The following is a 20,844-nucleotide window of genomic DNA, read 5'->3' as shown; positions in this document are numbered from 1 at the left end:
TCGGTCCTCGGCTCGCCGCCCCCGCACAGCAGAGCTGCCGCCGACCAGCCGCTGCCGCCCCCGGGCAGGGAACCCGCTTATAAAGGCGGCGCTGCCCGACGGGAGGGGCTTCCCAGGGGTGGGGCTGGCGGGAGCGGGGAGGAGAGGAGAGGGGAGGGGGATGAAAGCGGAGGTTGGCGAGGTGGGGATAGGAGGATGAAAGCGAGGGGAGGGAGCGCGCGAGAGGCGGGAGGGAGGACAGGACCAGGAGGGGGAGATGGAGAGACTGACGGTCGCGGAGAAAGGAGTGGGGCGAGGAGGTGGGAAGGGGTGGGGTTCCTGCGGGGAGGGACCTCTCCGAATCCCGACCTACCGCCTGCCAAAGTGGAGTCTGTCTTTTGGGGGCGGACTGGAGGGATGGCCAGAATCCTACTGACCCTACCCCCCCCACACACCCCCAAGAAACCCTGAGATTTCGCCAAGGGATGGGGTGGGAGAAGCAGATGGAAAGACCGGGCAGGTATCTGAGAAACCAAAAGCTTAAAGAAGAGGAAGAGGGTGGCGGAGCTTCTTCCACATCACGCTGGCTTTCCCCTCCCGTCTTGCATCTCCTTTCTCTCGGTGGCCCTGAGAGGGGATGGGAGGGCCAAGCGGGCAGCCCACCCTCGGTCCTGCCCGAGGCTGACTTTGGTGAACCCTGCTGGGTTCCTCCCTTCCTGGATCTTTCGGAGAGATCTGGAGAAGTCAGAGGCCCTTCGGGCTCTTTCCTTCTTCCTCCATCCTGGACCGCTCTTATTCGCCCATCTCATCTCACTCATCTTTGCCTGGTCTTTCTTTTTCTCCTCATACCTGCTCATTCATCTGTACCCAGACCCCTCTGTCACAACCATTTGTCCCTTACATCTCTTGTTCATCTGTTGTCTCTTCTCCCTTCCATCTCTGACCTTGTTCTCCCTTCTCCCATACCAACTTCCTCTGTCCTCTGAGTCTGTCACCTGGCCCTGTACCTTTCACTGGTTTCCCCCAACTCCTCTTCAGGTTCCTGACTGATCTTCTACATTTTCCCTCTCTTTGCTTTTCTCTTTCCTCTGCTGCCATCTTCCCCAGCCTTTCTGGATTCTATCTGCCTCCTTTGCAAGGGGTTCAGGCCTGGAGTTCCAACCTCACTCCATCCCACTCATCCTCAGTTATCTGTGGATCATCTTGAGAAGTTTAGGGGTTTCAGGAGCTGGGTGTATTAACAGGAAGGTGGATGGGAGTGGAAGACTGGGGTTTGGAAAAAGATCTCTTTGGTGTGTGTGCACTCCCATATTTGTATATCACTGTCCTTAAAATTTTTTATTTATTTATTTATTCATGAGAGAGACAGAGAGAGGCAGACATGGGCAGAGGGAGAAGCAGGCTCCCTACAGGAAGCCTGATGTGGGACTCCATCCCAGGACCCCAGGATCATGCTCAACCACTGAGCCACCCAGGCGCCCTATCATCCTTTTTATCATTTTCATTTTCTTAATAAGAAAGACACTCTGATCAATCATCATCATTTGGTATCTGAGTGCTTAAATATACCCTCTTTTGGCCCTATGGTGTGCACACCTCCCAATTTCTCTTTCTGACTCTTCCCATCAGTTTCTCAGTCCCCATCTCCTCAAAAATCTTGGAGCCCCACCCAGGTTTCTCCTAGCTGGACTCTGAACATCTTTCTCTGAGATCTTTCCATCTCTATCTCAATGTTTCTCTGACTCACTCCGTGATGTCTTTAGCAATCTCTGACCCTTTCCATCTCCGTACTCTCCTGCTTCATTTCTCTCCCTCTCCCCTCTCCTTTACCCCCCCCCCCCCCCCCCCCCAGTCTCCCTGTCTGGCTCCCTCCTGTCAGTCTCTTTCCTCTCCCTCCCACCCTCCTTTCCTCTTCCCCTACTCTACCTCCGAGCCCCGCCTGCCGTCTCGGACACCCTGCTGGGCTCTTACCCTGTTGCCCTGGTAACCGCCCCCCACTCCGGTCACCTCCACTCCCTTCCCCCCCTCCAATCACCGCCGCGGACAACCTCCATCCACCTTCCTCCTATTTTTCCTGAGAGCCAATAGAAACCCTGTTGCCAGGTGGAATGCTCATTTGAATCAGCCAATCCAGGAGTCTAACTACTTGCCCTGCCTTATATGGGGATTTGAGGAGGGCCACTCCCCCCAATCCAGCCCCACAGGGGACAAGCCGGTCCACTGTGCTTTCTCCCCGCCCTGGAAAGAGGCTGGGACCCTCCCAGTTACCCTTGTATAAGGCCTGGCCTCCCATTTCCCTAACTGGGACCACCAGGGTCAGTGTGGGGAGAGGGGCCGGGCTGTGGGCTGAGCCTCCGGGCTGGGGGTGGGAATGAGGTGTGATTAGGAAGGGGAGGCGGAGGGAGCCGGGAATTTTGCCCAGGGAGGGGTGTCTGGGAGCGGAGGCAGCTGCAGTGGAAAATTCCAGGGAGATGGAGAGGCAGAGAATGGGAATCCTGCCCCAAGGCCCAAGGGAGTGCCTTGAGAATCTAAGAGTTTGGACACCAGGGTCCCCGGAGACCACAGGAAAAAGATCCAGGAAACAGAAGGCTTGGATCTAATTCCCTTCCTCCATGAGAGAAGCATCTCTTCTCCTTTCCCGCCTGACTGGACAGCAGACCGGGTCTCCTGAAGTCTTGGCTTCCTGAGAAAGAAGCTAGAAGTGGAACTTGGGATGAATTTGAAGCAAGTGGGATGCTGAAAGCCTAACCCCATACTCTTGAGGGTTAGTCTCTGGGCCTCTGGGGCCAGTGGGGTAACATGATGCTAGCTCGTTTTTTTTGTTTGTTTGTTTTTTTTTTTTTTTTTTTTTTTTTTTTTTTTTTTTTTACTTCTTTACAGAGAACTGTTTCTGAGACCTTGTAGAGGCTTGCCTGTTCCTAGAGTTCCATTCCTCCTCAGTCCAACTGAGAATTCTCCCAGTAGTTGAATGGGGAAAGCTGGTGCTTCTTACACATTTTCTGGAGGTGGGGAAAAGGAAGCCAGGTGAGAACAAAGGAGGCATGAGCCCCCAAGGGAAACCGTGGCTTCTGGCCTGACCTCCTAGAAATTTCCTTCACTCCCGTGTGGAAGGTGTTCAATTCTAATTACTGCCATCTCATCTTAAGTGAATTCTTCTTTATCTCCAGCTTCCGGAGGAGCTTTTGCAGCTTGCCTATTTATCTGATAAGTGCTAGGGAAGGCCTAGTGATCCCTGAAGCCCATGGGACAGCAGAAGCCTGAAAGTTGAACCTCCCTGCTCCTCACTGTACTTTTGTAGCCCCTTTCCACTTCCAGTATAACTTATTTTCTCTTCCTCATTTTTCCTTTTTTTTTTTCTTTTTTAATCTTTTCAAAACTCAAGTCAGTGGACTTGAGAGTTGAGGGACCCCTAGAGAGAGGTCTAAACCCACCCAAGTTTGATCATGTTTGAGTTGGTTGCCTGCAGGAATGTTCCTTAAGAAAGCCTCTTCATAACACATCCATCAGGGGTCACATTGTACACATCCTCACCACATTCCATGCACTTTTAAGTAGAGGTGAGCTTTTTTTCATGCTAAGCTTTCTTTTTGCCCCTTTACCAAGCTTGAACTCTTGGACTTCAACAAACAGGGAGCTCTTTCTCTGTGCCAGACACAGTGCTATGTTACAGAGACATAGCTGAAAGAGAGATGATCCCTGCCCTTAAGGAATAGGTGGAGACAGCTCAAAGTACAGCCTAAAAAGAGACATGTATCTAGCACTCTTTCCACCAGGCAGCACACTGTCTCCACCATACACTTTTCTAGAAAGCCTCCAAGATCTCTCCTGATTTCGCAAATCTTTATCCATTGTTCCCAACTCCCAACAGCCTCCCTTGGTTCCTCCACCCTTACTGATTGTCTCCTCTTGTGCCTAATACCTAGCAAGATGCCAGGCACCAAAGAGGAAGAGCTCAATAAATCATTGACTTCCTACCTCTGACACACCATGGTGGACTCATTCTCAGTGCCCTGTCAACCTTCTTTCTTTGAGTAGGCCAGGAAAACACTTGCTTGTCTCTCTGACTTGGGATCTTCTAACTAGTGATGTCCTGGTGGCCACTGTCTTTTATGCTATCATCATCACAACCAGACGTACGTATGGCTTGCCTACTTCCCCATGAATCTTCTCCCCAACGAAAAGAATTGGTTTTGCCATCCTACATCTCCTCCAGATTTGCTGATTGGCTTTATAATTCTCCATGCCCTCTTCCTGACCTCCTTCACTTTTAGATGAAGCATAGCTGCCACTGCCCAACCCTCTACTGCCCTCCTTTCAATTTCTCCTCCATGTGCACTCTTCAGAAAGCCTTCACAGGCCTTCAGAAAAGTCTGGAAGGAAGATCACATTTATAGGTGTTTTCTGGCTCTCTCCAATAGCACTTATTGTGATGATAGAAATATTCTATATCCACACTTTTCGTACAGTGGCCATTGGCCACGTGTGGTTACTGAACACTTGAAATGTGGCTAAGACACTGCATTTTTTAATGTTATTCAATTTTAATTAAATTTAAATAGCTACAAAAAAATAAATTTAAATAGCTACATGTGGCTACTGGCCACCATATTGGACAGCACCGCTTTAGACCTCACCATAAACTGTCTCTTCTTTTTCCACATTCTTACCTTTCTCCATCCCCTTTGTTCTTCTTTTTTTTATTTTTTTTAAGATTTTATTTATTCATTCATGAGAGACACACAGAGAGAGAGGCAGAGACACAGGCAGAGGGAGAAGCAGGCTCCGGACGTGGGACTCGATTCCGGGTCTCCAGGATCAGGCCCTGGGCTGAAGGCGGCGCTAAACCGCTGAGCCACCCGGGCTGCCCCATCCCCCGTGTTCTGCAGGTAGAATGGCAAGAGCAACTCTGGCTGCTGTGAAGGTCACGTGGGCCAGTGTTGTCCAGTACTTTACCATAGGTGCGAGTCTGTTCAGGGTTTCCAAAGTTTTACAGATTAAACAGACTCTGTGGCTGAGGCAGAGAACAGAAAGTAGAAATATAAAGTCTAGAGGAGAGGCTACCAGGAGTGCCAGCTAGATACTCATTTTGCCCAGAGGGTAAAAGCCTGCAGTAACCAAGAGAAGGCAATGACAGTGTTGCCTGAATCCTTCCCAGTGACTCCAGTCTCCAAGGTCCTGTCCTTACTTTTCACACTCTCCCTTAGCGGTTCCACATGGATTTGCCTGGTTTTCAGCGCCATTGCCAGGAGAAACCTCCAACACCAATACTCTCAAACCTCTATCTCTAGGCCTGGGACTCCTTCCCTGCTGGTCATCAATCCCTGGATCCCCTGGGACTCCTCAAACCCCACATGACCCAGATGAGATTCTCTCACTTTCTAGTTCAGGAAATGGTACTGTCCTCCACCCATTCATTCCTGCCAGGGGGTCATCCAAGACCACCTTTTCTATCCCTCCCCAGCTCCTCCACATTTGACTTTCTAAAGATTCCTTGAGTGTTCCCCTTCTCTCCAAACTCAAGCCCTGTCTCTGCTCCAGGGGTCAACTTCACTTGCTGACTTTAAATTCACGAGGGCTTTCTTTCTTATTTCCTTTTCTTTTTTTATTTGAGAAACAGAACACAAGCAGGAGGAGGGACAGAGGGAAAAGGAGAAGCAGACCCCTCGCTGAGCAGAGAGCCAGATGTGGGATGTGATCCCAGGGTCCGGGGATCATGACCTGAGATAAAGGCAGACCCTCAACCAACTGAGCCACTCAGGCGTCCCTTCATGACAGTTTTCACCCATGATTTAAGAATTTTTGTATCGGGGGATCCCTGGGTGGCGCAGCAGTTTGGCGCCTGCCTTTGGCCTGGGGCGCGATCCTGGAGACCCGGGATCGAATCCCACGTCGGGTTCCCGGTGCATGGAGCCTGCTTCTCCCTCTGCCTATGTCTCTGCCTCTCTCTCTCTCTCTCTCTGTGACTATCATAAATAAATAAATAAAAAGAATTTTTGTATCGGAACACCTGGGTGGCTCAGCAGTTGAGCATCTGCCTTCAGCTCAGGTGGTGATCGTGGGGTCCTGGGATTGAGTCCTGCATCAGGATCCCCACAGGGAGCCTACTTCTCCCTCTGCCTCTGCCTCTCTCTGTGTGTGTCTCATGAATAATTTTTTTTAATTAAAAAAAAAAAGAATTTTTGTATCTTCAGCACTTATCTCTCTACCTGGTATATTGTAGAAGCTCAAAAATGTTTCCGGAAATGCATAAGCTGACTTTCTTCCTAAAATACAAATAGACTAAAAACTAAACTAAATATAATATAAATAGACTATTGTCATTTCTCTACATAAAATTTTTTTTAAGATTTTATTTATTTAAAAAAAAAAGATTTTATTTATTTAAAAAAAATTATTTATTTATTAGAGAGAGAGAGAGAGAGAGAGAGCACATGTGCAGGGGCAGAGGGAAAGGGAAAAGCACTCTCCTGCTGAGCAGGGAGCCCAATGCGGGGCTGGATCCCAGGTCTGTCACACAGGTAGCACAAACTTTGATCCTTAATGTCCATGTTCTACACAATGTGTTCTGCCTCTTTCTGGATGTTTTCTTGAAAAGATCAGACAATAAGAAGTTCTTAAAACTTAAAACTTCCCATTCTAATGCAGACTACTTACATTAGCATATCCACTCAAGGTGGTCTAACAACTACTATAATGTGATCAAACTGCACATGGAATTCACTTATTTCTACATCTCCTCCTACTTGAGGTAGGTAACTGCTAAAGTAAGACTGAGTCAGTTATCCTGTGTAGCCACATCTATCTTACAGCTAGACACAATTTCGATATATTCTCAAACCCCTACTTGTATGTTCTCAGTACAGTGTGGCAGGAAGAATGATCATTTCTTATTTCAGGTGCCCAGATCAAAAAATCTGAGTCCTTCTTGACTCTTCTTCCTCACACTGCATCCATCCATCAGCACATTCTGTTAGTTCTGTCTTCAAAATATATCTACAATCTGACCACTCCTCTTCTGCTGCCTTTTTTTTTTTTTTTTTTTTTTTAAGATTTTTAATTTACTTATTCACAAGAGATACAGAGAGAGGCAGAGACATAGGCAGAGGGAGAAGCAGGCTCTATGCAAGGAGCCGGATGCGGGACTGGATTCTGGGACTCAGGGATCACACCTTGGGCCAAAGGCAGAGGCCCAACTGCTGAGCACCCAGGCATCTCTCCTCTGCTGTTTCCAATCTACTTTAAGGCACCAGAGGGGGCCCCTGGCTGGCTCAGCGGTTGAGCACGTGCCTTTGGCTCAGGACATGATCCTGGGGTCCTGGGATTGATTGAGTCCTGCATTGGGCTCCCCACAGGGAGCCTGCTTCTCCCTCTTCCTCTGTCTCTACATCTCTGTGTCTCTTATGAAATAAAATCTTTTTTTTTTTTTAGATGTTATTTACTCATGAGAGACACAGAGAGAGGCAGAGACAGAGGCAGAGGGATAAGCAGGCTCCCTGTGGGGAGCCCAATGCAGGACTCAATCCCAGGACCCCAGGATCACGTCCTGAGCTGAAGGCACATGCTCAACCGCTGTGCCACCAGGGCATCCCGAAATGAAATCTTAAAAAAAATATAAGTAAGGTGCCACAGGGTCTCACCTGGACTATGGCAACAGCATGCCAATAGATCTTTGTTTCTGCTGTTGTCCCCCCAATCGTCTATTCTTCATCCAACGGCCAGAATGATCCTTTTGTTGGTCTTACAAAGTCCCACGTGATCTGGCTTCCTTCTTTGTGACTTTGTCTCTTATTACTGCTCTTCCTTTCATTCACATCAGTTTAGACACATTGAACACACTAAACATACTTCTGCCTCAGGGCCTTTGTACTTATTGTTTTCTCTATCCAGAATGCTCTCACCTCAGCTTTTCTGAGCTTATTAGTTCTCCTCTTCAATGTAATCTTATCAGTGACGACTTCCCTCATCATCCTAAAAAGCAATCACCACTTCTCAACTATTTACCTATTACTCTATTCCTCTTTCTACCTTGCTTTATTTTTCTCTATGTCACTACTGTATCTCCAGAGCCAGGATTATTACCTGACACATAGTAGGCATTCAATAAATATTTGTTGAGTGGATATGGATATGAAAACAAGCTGAAAAGTTGATTTTTAAAAATCCTCAAGTCACTTTTTTAAGATTTTATTTATTTATTCATGAAAGACACAGAGAGAGAGAGACATCGGCAGAGGGAGAAGCAGGGTCCCTGCGGGGAGCTCGATGTGGAACTGGATCCCAGGACCCCAGGATCACGACCTGAGCCGAAGGCAGCATCTCAACCACTGAGCCACCCAGGTGCCCTTCAAGTCACTTTTTAATCTTACTTACCTGGTGTCCGCAGTAAAGCTCACTCTAAGGGTACCTTAGCACTAATTTTCAGGCTTTTCCTCTCTTCCCCTATACCTATGCCCATTTACATACACACATACACTCAGTCACACCCATTCACTTTGGCTCAGGCAGGAAATCCAGTCTCCCCTAACTCACACATCATTTTGCCCCTTCTTCATGCCGTTCCAATATCCAACTATCCTGGGAATGCCCTAAATGTGTGACCTCACATCTAAAGAGGGTTCATCTCACCTGCACCCCGATGTTTATAGCAGCAATGTCCACAATAGCCAAACTATGGAAGGAGCCTCAGTGTCCATCGAAAGATGAATAAAGAAGATGTGGTCTACGTATACAATGGAATATTCCTCAGCCATTAGAAACGACAAATACCCACCATTTGCTTTGACATGGATGGAACTGGAGGGTATTATGCTGAGTGAAATAAGTCAATCGGAGAAGGATAAACATTATATGGTCTCATTCATTTGGGGAATATAAAAAATAGTGAAAGGGAATAAAGGGGAAAGGAGAAAAAAATGAGTGGAAATATCAGAAAGGAAGACAGAACATGAAAGACTCCTAACTCTGGGAAACGAACTAGGAGTGGTGGAAGGGGAGGTGGGCAGGGGGGTGGGGGTGACTGGGTGGCGGGCACTGAGGGGGGCACTTGATGGGATGAGCACTGGGAGTTATTCTATATGTTGGCAAATTGAACACCAATAAAAAATAAATTTATAAAAAAAAAATAAAAGAGGGTTCATCTTCTGGCCCAGCTCTACTCTCACAAGGACTTTCTGACTTTGGCTCCATCAGATAGAGCAGTGAACACGTAAGAAACACATTGTTCCTCTTCCTTCCCCAAATCCTATCCTCCTTGTGTTAAACCTCACTCCTGGCAGGGCTCACTTGCCATCCTACATCTTCTCATATACGGGACACTCCAGTGACTGAGAAATTTTTGTTCTTCAGAGTTCACCGGACAAGGAAGGAAAGAAGGAAGAACGGGAGAGAGAGACAGGAAATGGAAGGGACGGAAGGCAAGAGAGAAAGGGAGACAGACACAAACTCTGGTTGTGAGGGACATAAAGGTTACTCGTAAAATTATATTCCTTCCATTTTTGGAGTGGATGGTTGACTTTGTGCTATGTCTCTGGGGACTCTGAAAATGAGCTCTTGCACTTCCTTCTTCATCCCCACCCAGTCAAGAATTTCTTTTTAACCTCAGACAAAGCCCAGGTTTGGAGCTTTCCCTTCTAGTTCGAAGCTAAGCTGTAATTTGTAAATTCTCCTAGGACAGGTAATACACTGATTTAAAATCAGGCAAAGGTAAATATGACTGGTATCTGATTCTTTGGTTTTCCAAGGAAGAGAAGAAAGGCTTCTAGGGGGCAGCCCCGGGATGGCTCAGTGATTTAGCGCTGCCTTCAGCCGAGGGCGTGATCCTGGAGACCCAGAATCGAGTCCTGCATCGGGCTCCCTGCATGGAGCCTGCTTCTCCCTCTGCCTGTCTCTCTGCCTCTCTCTCTCTCTCTATGTCTATCATGAATAAATAATAAATAAAATCTTAAAAAAAATAAAATAAAGGTTTCTAGGTCCCTAAAAGCAGTAGGTAGACAGCACCAGGCAATGGAAAAAGAAAAAAGGAGGAGGCCAGAAGCTGAGTTTTATCTCCTACCCAATTTGGTGAAGGTTGGACATAATGGAATGAGAAGGGAGAAGCTGGAAGGTGAGGAATCACACTTAGTTGAGTCTGGGCCACAGAACTCTGAGAGAAAACCTGATCACATGTCAACTGCCTTAGAGGCAAAAGGAAAAGGGGCAGATGCAGAGTGGAATGTCCAGAGATAAAGGATCTGGAGAAAAAATTTAAAAGACTTGACTAAGTCTCTTCCCCCAGAAATATCAACGAAAAGCAAATTTTCTTTTATCCTGTCTTTATCTTTCTTTGGTTTTGCCAGCCCGGCAGCTTCCAAATTATCACTGTTCCCCTCTGTCTCCACTATTGTTTTTCCCTCACTAATAATGATCGCGTCCCAAGAAACCTGAGAAGCCCTGCTCCCGGTACCTTTTCCTGAGTCACCTGGGACCCCCGTCCTCCTTCACCCCTAGGGAAGTATTGGGAACAAGTCTTTGGCATTGTTGGGCTCCACAGAGCGCTAATATGGCTAGCAGCCAGAGTAAAGAACCAGGGAGAGCTAGAGTTTGGATGAGTCTGGTTTAAAGTCCATCGTAGACCGTCCAAATTCTCCTGACACCCTGGGGGAGGGCCCTTCTCTCCAGTTGGGCCAGATTTTATGCAAGACATTTAGTATGTCAAAGTTTCAGTCTTTGGCCCTGGCCTTCTGGGTCTGATTCCAGCTCCGCCCCTGGGTGATCCTGGTTAACGGAGCTCTGCACCCCTTCCTTCTCCCAAACTTTAGACCCTCGACCCACCTACCTGACTAGAGGCAGGAAAGATCAGAGCGGGACTGGGAGCTCCTGGGAACACAGCAGTGAGAGAAAAGCAAGGGGAGAAACCGGCATTCCACGAAACGATTTCAGAACGACAACCTTTGCCCAGGCCGACCCTGCGCGCGGAGGAACCGAGGGTCCGGGAGCAGGGCCAACGGCAGCTCCCGAAGCCCCGCCGTTCCAGACCGGCCGAGGAGCGCCACCTGGCGGCCGGCCCGCCCACCCCGCATTCTCTCCCGCCCGCCGAGTTCTGGAAGCCGGAGCCAGACAGGGGCCGAGCGGTCACCTCCCCTGCGACGTCAGCCCGAGGGCCCCGCCCCTGCTTGGAACTCGCCTCCCCCCGACAGGACTGGCCGCGGCGCCTCCCCCGCGAGGCGGCTGCCCTGCCTCCCTCCCGGGCCGAACGCCGCCGGCGGAGAAAATCTGCTTAATATTCCCCCCAGGATCCGCCCCACGTCGTCGCCCGCGGGGAGCCGCCCCTCCCCCCGGCACCTGCCCCCGGGCTCTTCCTTCCCCGCAGGGAACGTGCCGCACCGCCCCGTCCCGCCCCGAGCCTCACGAGGCGGGGCGCCCCGCTCTTCCCCGCACCCCCACGGGGCGCCTCCTCCTGGCCACAGGGCCCGAGTCCAGCTGGGGATGAGGCCCCCTCCCCTAGACCCGAGGACCCCGCCGCCCGAGCGGCCCCGGCCCCAGCCCCAGCCCCTCGCTCGCCGGTGGGCGGAGCTCCGCGGGCCCGGCCCCGGGGCGGGCCGTCCCCCCGTGACGTCACTTCCGCCCGGGCCTGGCCGCGGTTCGGGCTCCGCGGGCCGTGGGGGGGTACGGAGGTGGCAGCCGTGGGAGGAGGCGGCGCGGGAGGCCGAGGAGAGCCAGCCCGGACCAATCCCGCGTCCCGGGCCGCAACCCCCGAGCCTGCAGCGCACAGAGAGGCGAGACCGGCCGGATGGGCCGCTGAGCCCGGATCGGGGACCGGTGAGGCTCGAGCGGCGCGGGCAGCCGGCGGCAGGAGCGGGCCCGCGGAGCTGCGGGTCTGGGAGCCTGGGAGGCGGGGAGGGGAGGGGGCCGGGCCTGCCGCTCCTGCTCGCCGGGCGGGGAGGCGGGGGCCGGGGGCCGGGGGCAGCGGTGGGGATAGTGAGGCCCGCCGGGGGGAGGCCCGGCTGCGGCTGGGGTGAGGAGGGGGCGAGGTGGCCGGGGTCATTGCTGGGGCGAGGGCCGGCCCCCGAGATTCGCATCCGAAGCAGTGGCGTCGGGGAAGGGGGCGTGCTTCTGGCCGGGGCTTCGGGGAGAGGCTGGCTGAGTGGGGGAGGCAGAAAACTGCGAGGCTGGGAAAAATTTTCCACAGCCCTCCTCGAGAGGTTTGAAGAGCCCTAATCTCCCTTGAGGGTGGTGTCCAACACCGCCTGGAGAAGGGGCTCACTGGAGTTTGTGGGGGTCGGTTACAGCATTTGCAAGGGACAGTGTTCTCAGAGTCCCTACACTGAGCCGGGTGTGCAAAAGCCTGGCTGGCTCCGAGTATCTGAGCCTCCACATCTTTACAGTGTGGAGCCCCCTGGAGCTAAAATCAGGATGTTCCGCTTCATGAGGGACGTGGAGCCGGAGGATCCCATGTTCCTGATGTGAGTATTCCCTCCCCCTCCTGTTCTAGAGCGCTCATCCTACTCCACTTCGGGTCTCTAAGTAGTTCAGACAGACATCTGGGTTCCCATTGCTGGCATTGGTTGGAACTAGCTGGATACTCTGCTTCAGCTCCAGCTTAGGGGAGGAAATAGGCATCTGTGCCACCTTCTCCCTTGGACTTTTCTTTTTTGTGGGGGAGGAAGGTGTTGACTGTCCCTTCTGCCATCTACACTGTATACTCACTTCCACAGGGACCCCTTTGCTATTCACCGTCAGCATATGAACCGAATGTTGTCAGGTGGCTTTGGATACAGCCCCTTCCTCAGCATCACAGATGGCAACATGCCCGGGGCCAGGCCTGCCAGCCGTAGGATGCAGGTAATGATGCCGAGACATACCCAACACCCAAGGAAATGCTGGAGGGTGGCTAATAAAGTCCTTGATTTCTCTTGCACTTCAGCCAACTTAGCAAGTGGAATGATCATTTTTAGGAGTTGGGGAAGGGGTCTGGCAAAAGGGCTTTGTGATCCCCTTTTGAGAGGAGGATGGAAGAAAAAAAAAAAAGCTGAGACCATGCACTTGGTTTGGGACTGTAGTGACATAGGACGTGGTCTTTAATTTGTTCTTTATGTTTTCCTGTAGGCTGGGGCTGTCTCCCCCTTTGGGATGCTGGGAATGGTGAGTCCTAATGTCCTCGTGTCCTTCCATTCTCAGACACACTCTATATCCTTAGATGTTATTTCCAAATGTGGCTCTCTGGAACAGCCTTATGGGTAACCCTAAAATCTTTTTATAGTGTTCATAAAGCTCTGGGTCTGTTGTGTGCTGAGTTCTGTGGGTTAAAGATGCTAACTTACTGATTCCTCCATTCTAAGAGCCACACCTATTAGGAAAATGTAATTGCCTAGCAAAGTTTGTCGTTCTGAGGATGGAGATGGAGTCGAAGGGCCAACCGAGATGGCTTTTAGAAGTTTGCTGTTGCTGTTTTTATGGTTTTATGCCCAACCCTTTTGTGGGTTAGAATCTATTTACTTGGGTGTGCTTCCTAAAGATAGGAGGAAATAGGACAGTTGGGAGAAAGCAGATTGGATCAGAGAAGCTGTAGAGACTGAGGAGGAAGGCAGCATGCGCAGGGAGGGAGATGTGAAGGGGAACACCCCCTGTTCTGGTCGCGCTGAGGAAGAGACAGAGCAGTGGCTCCATGTGAAGAAGAGAAAGGGAATGTGTAGCCACGTGTCTGTCTAGCGGGTACCTAAAGATAATCTGAGTTCTGACTGTGCTTTCCTGACTCTGTTTTCCATCTCTTTGCTGCAGTCGGGTGGCTTCATGGACATGTTTGGAATGATGAATGACATGATTGGGAACATGGTGAGGCTCTTACCCCATATGCTTTTGTACTCTTGTTCTCGGTGATAGCTGGCAACACCTTGAGTCCTTTGAGGCAGGAACAGGGAAGAGTGTGCTGGTGAAGGAAGGGCTGGAGCTAGATAAAGTCATGGAGCCCGGAGAGCACTGGGTTCCCTTATCTGCTCTCATGCCTGAGTATGAAGCAGCAGCAGCAGTCTCATGAAGTGTGCAATTAAGGCTCCGTCTTATTTATTGTTGGGCTCCAAGGAATTTGGGGGTTACTGATGAGTCCTGACATTTTCTTGGCTCCCCCGTGCTGTGAGAAAGGGACAAGAACAGGCAGCTGAAGTGTGGTGTGGGATTCCTTCTCCAGAGGGACCATTCAGTCCTGTGGTACCTTTTCCTCCTCAGGAACATATGACAGCAGGAGGCAATTGCCAGACCTTTTCATCCTCCACTGTCATCTCCTACTCCAATACGGGTGATGGCGCCCCCAAGGTCTACCAGGAGACATCAGAGATGCGTTCGGCACCAGGCGGGGTGAGTTGGGCAGCTTCTCACCTCCCAGAGAAGGCAGCACTGAAGGCTGCAGGCAGCAGCCCTGCCTTCCTTTCTCAGGACTGGGCTGGGGGTGGTTTGCTGTCCTGGTGTGGTGTGGCCAGGGCTTCGGAAGGGGTGGCTGAGGGCTGTGTTCTCCCCCATCCCAGATCCGGGAGACTCGGAGGACCGTGCGGGACTCAGACAGTGGGCTAGAGCAGATGTCCATTGGGCACCACATCCGAGACCGGGCCCACATCCTCCAGCGCTCCCGAAACCACCGCACGGGGGACCAGGAGGAGCGGCAGGATTATATCAACCTGGATGAGAGTGAGCCTCCTTCCTGCACATCACCCTTCTGACCTCTGGACCAGTAGCCACTGGTCCAGTTCCTGTGAGCTAGGAGATAAAAACTTTTGTTCCCTACCTCTGTAGATATTTCTTGGCAAAGTTATTGGGGGGGGCCCACTTCTTACCTCGCTTGAGCCTTGTCATCTTCAGGGGCTAAGTCAGATGCTGGCAGGGTCAGTTCTTTCCTTTCTCCTCCCCCTTTTTTTTCCAAGTCAACAAATATTCATCAAATACTTGATAAATGTGTACATGGGACTATGCTCCTTAACTTAATAATATCCCCTTCCTGATATCCTTCTTCAGTAGCCCTATCTTGGGCTTGTTGGTGGCTTCCATATTAGGATAGCTATGGGCTCTCAGCTAGCAGAACCATATTGAACCCTGAGTTAGGGAGAAAAGAAATTTTTCTTTATGCTGCTCCCCCTCAACATATCCCCCCCACAACATAACACTTTCAGCCTTTGCCCTGTTTCTTCACCTGAGAAGGCCATGGCTCACTCTTGGCACTTGATTCCAGAAGCCAGCCTGTGCGTTTAGTAAGTGTCACGCCTGGTCTCTGTGCTCCTCAGGTGAAGCCGCAGCATTCGATGATGAATGGCGGAGGGAGACATCCCGATTCCGGCAGCAGCGCCCCCTGGAATTTCGGAGGCATGAGGCTTCAGGTGGTGGGGGACGAAGGGCTGAGGGGCCGCCCCGCCTGGCTATCCAGGGCCCCGAGGATTCCCCCTCCCGACAGTCCCGCCGCTATGACTGGTGAGGGCCCTAGGCCTTCAGCCTCTCCTGTAAGTACCGAGGGGGAGACTTGTAAGGTGTAGAGCACGGAAGGGGGTGGAGGAGCCGACCTGTGCACCTTCCTCTGCAGGGAGGTGTTGCCTTTAGTGGTACAAGTTTTCACTGGTGTGGAAAGAAGAATGCTCTCGCTGGAACAGGGGATTAAACCCAACTCCCGGCTTTTGTCTTTGTTTTGACTTGTGCTCTTCTCTCTTCCTCTTCCAGGTACAGGCTGAGAGGCTGAAGAATCATCCCCTGAAATAACATTTTCCTTTCCAACTCCCACTCCCAGTTTAATATTAAATTAACAGGCAAGCTGGCCCCCACCTCTCCCTGGGGGTCTCAGGGAGGACCTTTCATTGCCCCGTTTACCTACTTTCTCCTTCTTTAATCCCCTACCACGATGACTCCATTTCTCCTGTGTCTGCTAACTTGATTTTTCATTCTGCTGCTCCATCTTTGAATCTCCTTACCTGCCCCATTCTACCCTTGCCATGCATTGGAGGGGCTTTGGGGGTGAGCTCTGGGTTTAGGGGCTTACTCCATCCTTCACCCACCCTGGATCTTTGCCCACCTCCACCTCAGATCCCCTGCTGCAGGGTCCATAGCCCTCATCTAGGGCTGTGTGGAGGGAGAGGACTGGCTCCCCACCCTTCCTCCCTACCCACCCCCTGCACATCACAGAAATCTTCCCCACACCCTTCTCTGCCTTTATTTTTTGATTCGTGCAACTTGTAACTAGGTGTTTATGGAATAAAGGAGAATGGAAAAAAGACCAAGTGGGATTCTTGTTTTACTTTTGATCTTTACCCTGTTCGGTTTTACCTCGCCTGCTGTCCCCCAGGCCCCTTCTTACATTCCCTCTGTCTCCATGTGTGGCCTTCCTAACTTGAGCTCAAGCCCAGTACCTCCGTGGTAATGACAGTGGGACTGCCGGAGCCCCAGCAGAAGAGAAACAGTGGCAGCACTCATCTGCACTAGGCTGGCGGGGGGCAGGGGGTAGGGAACACTAGCAGCTGCCTTGCTGGCTGTCTCCCCTGCTTTTGCTACACCTCACACGTCTGGGGGGAACGTAGAGCATATCTCAGAGGCATCTGAGGAATTTGTTGCCCCTTGCCCCCTGGGGTGAGTGTCTCCCCTGGACTATGGGTGGGAACACTTGTACTGAGCAGGAAGGCACAGGCCTTCAAGGGGAACGCACCCCCAGTTCAGCAATGTTCTTCCACCCTCAGTGGTTGAGAATTTGAGCCCAGGGAAGGAGACCAGAGAAGAAAACTAATCTGGAACTGGAGTGGTACTGGAAGGGCATGAGGTGCTCAAATTTCTCAAGGTGTTCACTCTTGCTTGACCTGGCTCAGCCAAATGGGGTCACCCTGTTCTTCCTGGGAACTTATTTAATGATGGCAGATGCTTATAAAGAGTGGTGATGGTTTCTTCTTTATGAAAATCTTCAGTTCCTTGCAGTTTGTGGTAAATCGAAGTCAAAAAACAAAGTAATGGGTGCCTGGCTGGCCCAGTCAGTAGAGCACACAACCCTCAATCCTGGGGTTGTGAGGTCAGGCCCCATGTGGGACGTAGATCTTTATTAAAAAATAACATACACAAAAAATAACTCCTCTCAAGGAAGGGGGGATCTTTCCCATGTCCTCTGTGAACAGATTCCAGAGATCTGTCTAGTTGCTGAATGAGTAGAGGGATGAAGTTGAGTTTAACAGCCAGGTGCTGACTCTATTTTAGGGCAGGTGCCAAATCTCATTAAATAGGCCTGGTGAAGATGCATGACCAGGGTTAAGGGAACCCACCGAGTGGCTAAGAGAATCCAGGAATCTCAGAAGTCAAATAGGCACAGATTTCCCTCTCTCCAAAAGCAGAGCATTCCTGCAAAATCTTTTACAAGCTGAAATGGCAGAAGGTGAACCAATTGCCATTAACTTACATGGAAAAGCTCTCAAGCGTTCCCAGACTCCAAATAGAACCTCTTGGATTTTCCTGAAACCATCTTGCTAAGGGACGCACAAACTAGAGCTCACAGACAGTTCCAAAGTTCGGTTTGATGGAGAGAAGCTGCATAGAGCTCAGGGGGAAGGAGCTTGGTGGTGCCACCCTTGCGGTGTGTGTCGCCTCTATAACCTGCAAAACAAATGCTGATAGCTATTTTCACCTGTCTCGTAAAAGCAAAAATCTCTTTGTATCTCTCTGTGTTGGCCAAAACTGGTATTAACGTTGGTGTTTTGTAAATGTGAAGTGGCGTAACATGAACTTTTGAAGAGTTGGGTGGGGTGCCTATATAGATAATTCATCTCCACCTGTGTTGTTGAACTGTAAATGATGGGACTCTGAGCACAGCTCCCCTCAGTTTCAAGTGTCCCCTGGGCTCTGTTCAAATAGACTCATATTTCCTTCCTCTGGGAGTGGATCTTCAGAGGAGCCCACAGGAGAGAGAGCACAAGACTTGTATAAAAGATGCCCAGAGGCTGAGTCCTTGGCTCTGTCATCAACTATAGCCAAGTGGTCTTGGGCAGGTCATTCACTTCCCTGGACCTCAGCTTTGAAGTGTCTTACCAGCCATAAAATCTAAGGCTACAGTTCACACCCCAACTTGCCAACCTGGATTTCAATCATAGTGCCCACACTGGCGGGTATGGTTCTGAGTGGGGGCCGGAGCAGGGCAAGGGTTGCCCTGATTTCAATCTAGGTGAGTCAACCTAGTGTTGCATAAGATCTCCCATGCAGGTCCTGGCTTTCAGACACATGAACTAATTCTCACCCCTACTCCCTGCTCTTGGGTGAGGACCACCCTTCAACCCAGCACTCCTTCCTAGGGCCTGTGACTAGTTGTGAGCAGCGAGATGTTGTGGGCAATTAGTTAGCAGCAGCCACCGAGTAAGGAGCTCAGGAACCAGCCCCTTGGCATGTACTGACCTGTCTGCCAGGTCAGTAGGGTGAGGGCCAGAAGATAGAGATAGAAAAGGAACTCTCAGGAAGAAAGCTGACATTTTATTTCTGGTCAGCTCTCCAACTGGGCTGGCCTCATTCACAATAGCCATCCCCTCAAGCCTTTGGCCTGACGTCCAGAGGACATGTCAGACTCATTATTTCCCCCATGGCTGATAGTTGGTGGGAGACTGAATTACCTAGAGGAGTGAAATGATGACTACAGCCTGCCATAAGCAAGACCTGCTCCACCGCTTAGCTACGATTGGGAAAGATTCTTAATCTTTCAACATCAGTCTCCCATTTTGTAAAATGGAACTTTCTAGGCGCTGATGGCAGTGGGGACATGGGTCCATACTTTGGAACGATGAGAAATCCGTGAGCACAGAGAAAGCATGTGACACAGTACATGAGATATAAATGACTGATTTCTCCCTGATTATTGTCTTGCTCCTTCAGTGTTCTCTGGTGGTCCTTCTCTCTGGACTCCATCCTTGGGGGTCCTAGAATACTTCCAGACATAACTTGGAAATCATCATCCTGGCCTCCAGCCCTCTGTTCTCCCAGCTACCAGTTATTATCTTTCACACTTTTCATGCCTCGGCTTTAGAGACTTAAAAAGTTGAAACAAATGTTTTGTAAGAAACGTTTGGTTCAGAGTTTTGGGCCACTCTTGCAAGCCCTGCTTGCAGTTTGGGATGTTTTCCTTCCTATGATAACCAAGAGCCTTGAGTCCTACTAACACCTTTTACCTGATGCCCCCTTTCTCCACCATTCTGCAATCCGATACCCAGCTCACAAACTGGTTACCCAGAGAACCAGGAGTTGATCCATAATAAAAACCCAGTATTCGAGTCTCCCAACCCACATATTCCCAGTCCACTTAAATACTCCACATATCTGCCCTGCCATGATGCTCCCAGTCCTGGGCACAGGTCGTTGTGAGGGCTGAGGGAGCAGCAGGGACCAAGGACTCTTCTTCCAGACCATTCCAGTTGGGATAGGAATAAGAAAAAAAAGTAGCCTCTACCTCTCTACCTCTTAGATATCACCGGGGACCTCAGATAGGAGCAGTGGATCCAGGCAAGGTTGTGCTAGAAGCTGGGGAGGTGAAAATGGGGACAGTTAGGCATAGGAAATGCTAAGAGACAAGAGAAAAAACTGGGGACTGTGGGCAGGGGGGGAGGGTAGGTGGTTCTCCTAAGCAGCCTCCCCACTAGCCTCTGTCCCTGGGGAGAGCCTACGGAAGGCACGGAGCTGGCATGGTGTGGGGCCCGGGATGCAGGAGGCCGGCAGAGCTGCTGTGGAAGGTGGGCAGAGTGCCGACAGCTCCGAGCCTCCTATCCTCAATGTCCACCCTTAAATGGTAACTCCAGGGGCACCTGGGTGGCTCAGTGGTTGAGCGTCTGCCTTCAGCTCAGGTTGTGATCCTAGGGTCCCGGGATCGAGTCCCATATTGGGCTCCCCACGGGGAGCCTGCTTCTCCCTCTGCATGTGTCTCTGCCTTCCTCTCTGTCTCTCTCATGAATAAATAAAATCTCTAAATAAAATAAAATAAAATAAAATAAACGGTCTCCAGGGAGACCAGGACAAGCAGGTGATACTTCTCTCTCTCAGCCCTAGACTGTCCCTGGGATGAGACAAGCTAAGTTAGTACTCAGAGTTCTTTGCCCTTTTTCTGCCTTTTATGATTCTTTTCTTCCCTGAGGACCTTATTTTTTGCATAGGAATAGGGTGCTGGCCCAAGTTTTTCTCAGCATCCATCCCATCCTCTTCATCTGCTGTCACCTGCCACCTGACAGCTTGCAGGTTCTGGACAATCATCTCTAAGACGTAAGTGTTCTCCAGCCAAGAGGCCAACCATGTGTCTGAAGGGTGGGGCCTAGGACATTGGGACACATGAAATGAGGATAAGAGAGAGGGCGTGGGAAAGGGTCGTAGATATCGCATTGAGTCTCTAAAAGGGAGAAGCAGAAATACACTTAGGAAAGGTCAAGGTCACACTGAGGTGGGAAGTGGTTTGATGGCAAGGTTCTTAGAAAACTACTGGTGAGCTTAGTTAAGATATACTGGATTTGTGTGGGTCAGGGGCAGGGAACATGCCAGGCAAGGACAGACACTGATTCCCAATTCAGATAGACCCTTAGTTTAAGCCACCCCAGTATATGATATAAATAACATCTCTAGGGTTAGATCACCTTCCCTGCACCTTCCCAAATGTGGCAGTAGATGGGCATCACCACTCCAGACTTACTAAAGCAGAATCTCGAGGTTAAAGAGGATTCCAACGCAGCTTAGCAACAATTACACATATCCAAACCCCCTTGCGTCATTGCTTAAGAAACAGAGGTGACTTGTTGAACATCATCAGGCAGCTAGCTACCTAGCAGCACTGCAAGAGCCAGGACTCAAAATCTAGATTGACACAAATGATACCAATGTGCTATAAAGAAAGATTCACCATGGGAGTCCTTTCAAAGTTTT

General features: G+C 50.4%; 1 protein-coding gene and 1 long non-coding RNA gene across 2 annotated transcripts; one reads left to right on the top strand and one right to left on the bottom strand.

Moving 5' to 3' along the window:
* The first annotated feature begins 11,570 nt into the window (after positions 1-11,570).
* Positions 11,571-16,201, top strand: MLF2 (myeloid leukemia factor 2). The gene is made up of 9 exons (XM_038576624.1): positions 11,571-11,775; positions 12,342-12,419; positions 12,672-12,798; positions 13,063-13,098; positions 13,735-13,788; positions 14,179-14,307; positions 14,475-14,634; positions 15,225-15,437; positions 15,652-16,201. Exons 2-8 carry the CDS (start codon positions 12,370-12,372, stop codon positions 15,410-15,412), a joined length of 744 nt encoding a protein of 247 aa, XP_038432552.1. The 5' UTR covers positions 11,571-11,775; positions 12,342-12,369; the 3' UTR covers positions 15,413-15,437; positions 15,652-16,201.
* Positions 13,009-20,629, bottom strand: LOC106557915. Its single transcript, XR_005379801.1, has 4 exons — positions 20,559-20,629; positions 19,391-19,461; positions 15,134-17,556; positions 13,009-15,036 (listed from the first exon to the last, which is right to left on the bottom strand). It is a non-coding gene; the product is annotated as an uncharacterized LOC106557915 (long non-coding RNA).
* Between the last annotated feature and the right edge of the window lie 215 nt (positions 20,630-20,844).

Source organism: Canis lupus, chromosome 27 (genome assembly GCF_011100685.1).
Source record: "Canis lupus familiaris isolate Mischka breed German Shepherd chromosome 27, alternate assembly UU_Cfam_GSD_1.0, whole genome shotgun sequence".
Classification (NCBI taxonomy): Eukaryota; Metazoa; Chordata; class Mammalia; order Carnivora; family Canidae; genus Canis; species Canis lupus.
This window is presented reverse-complemented; position numbering and strand designations above follow the sequence as displayed.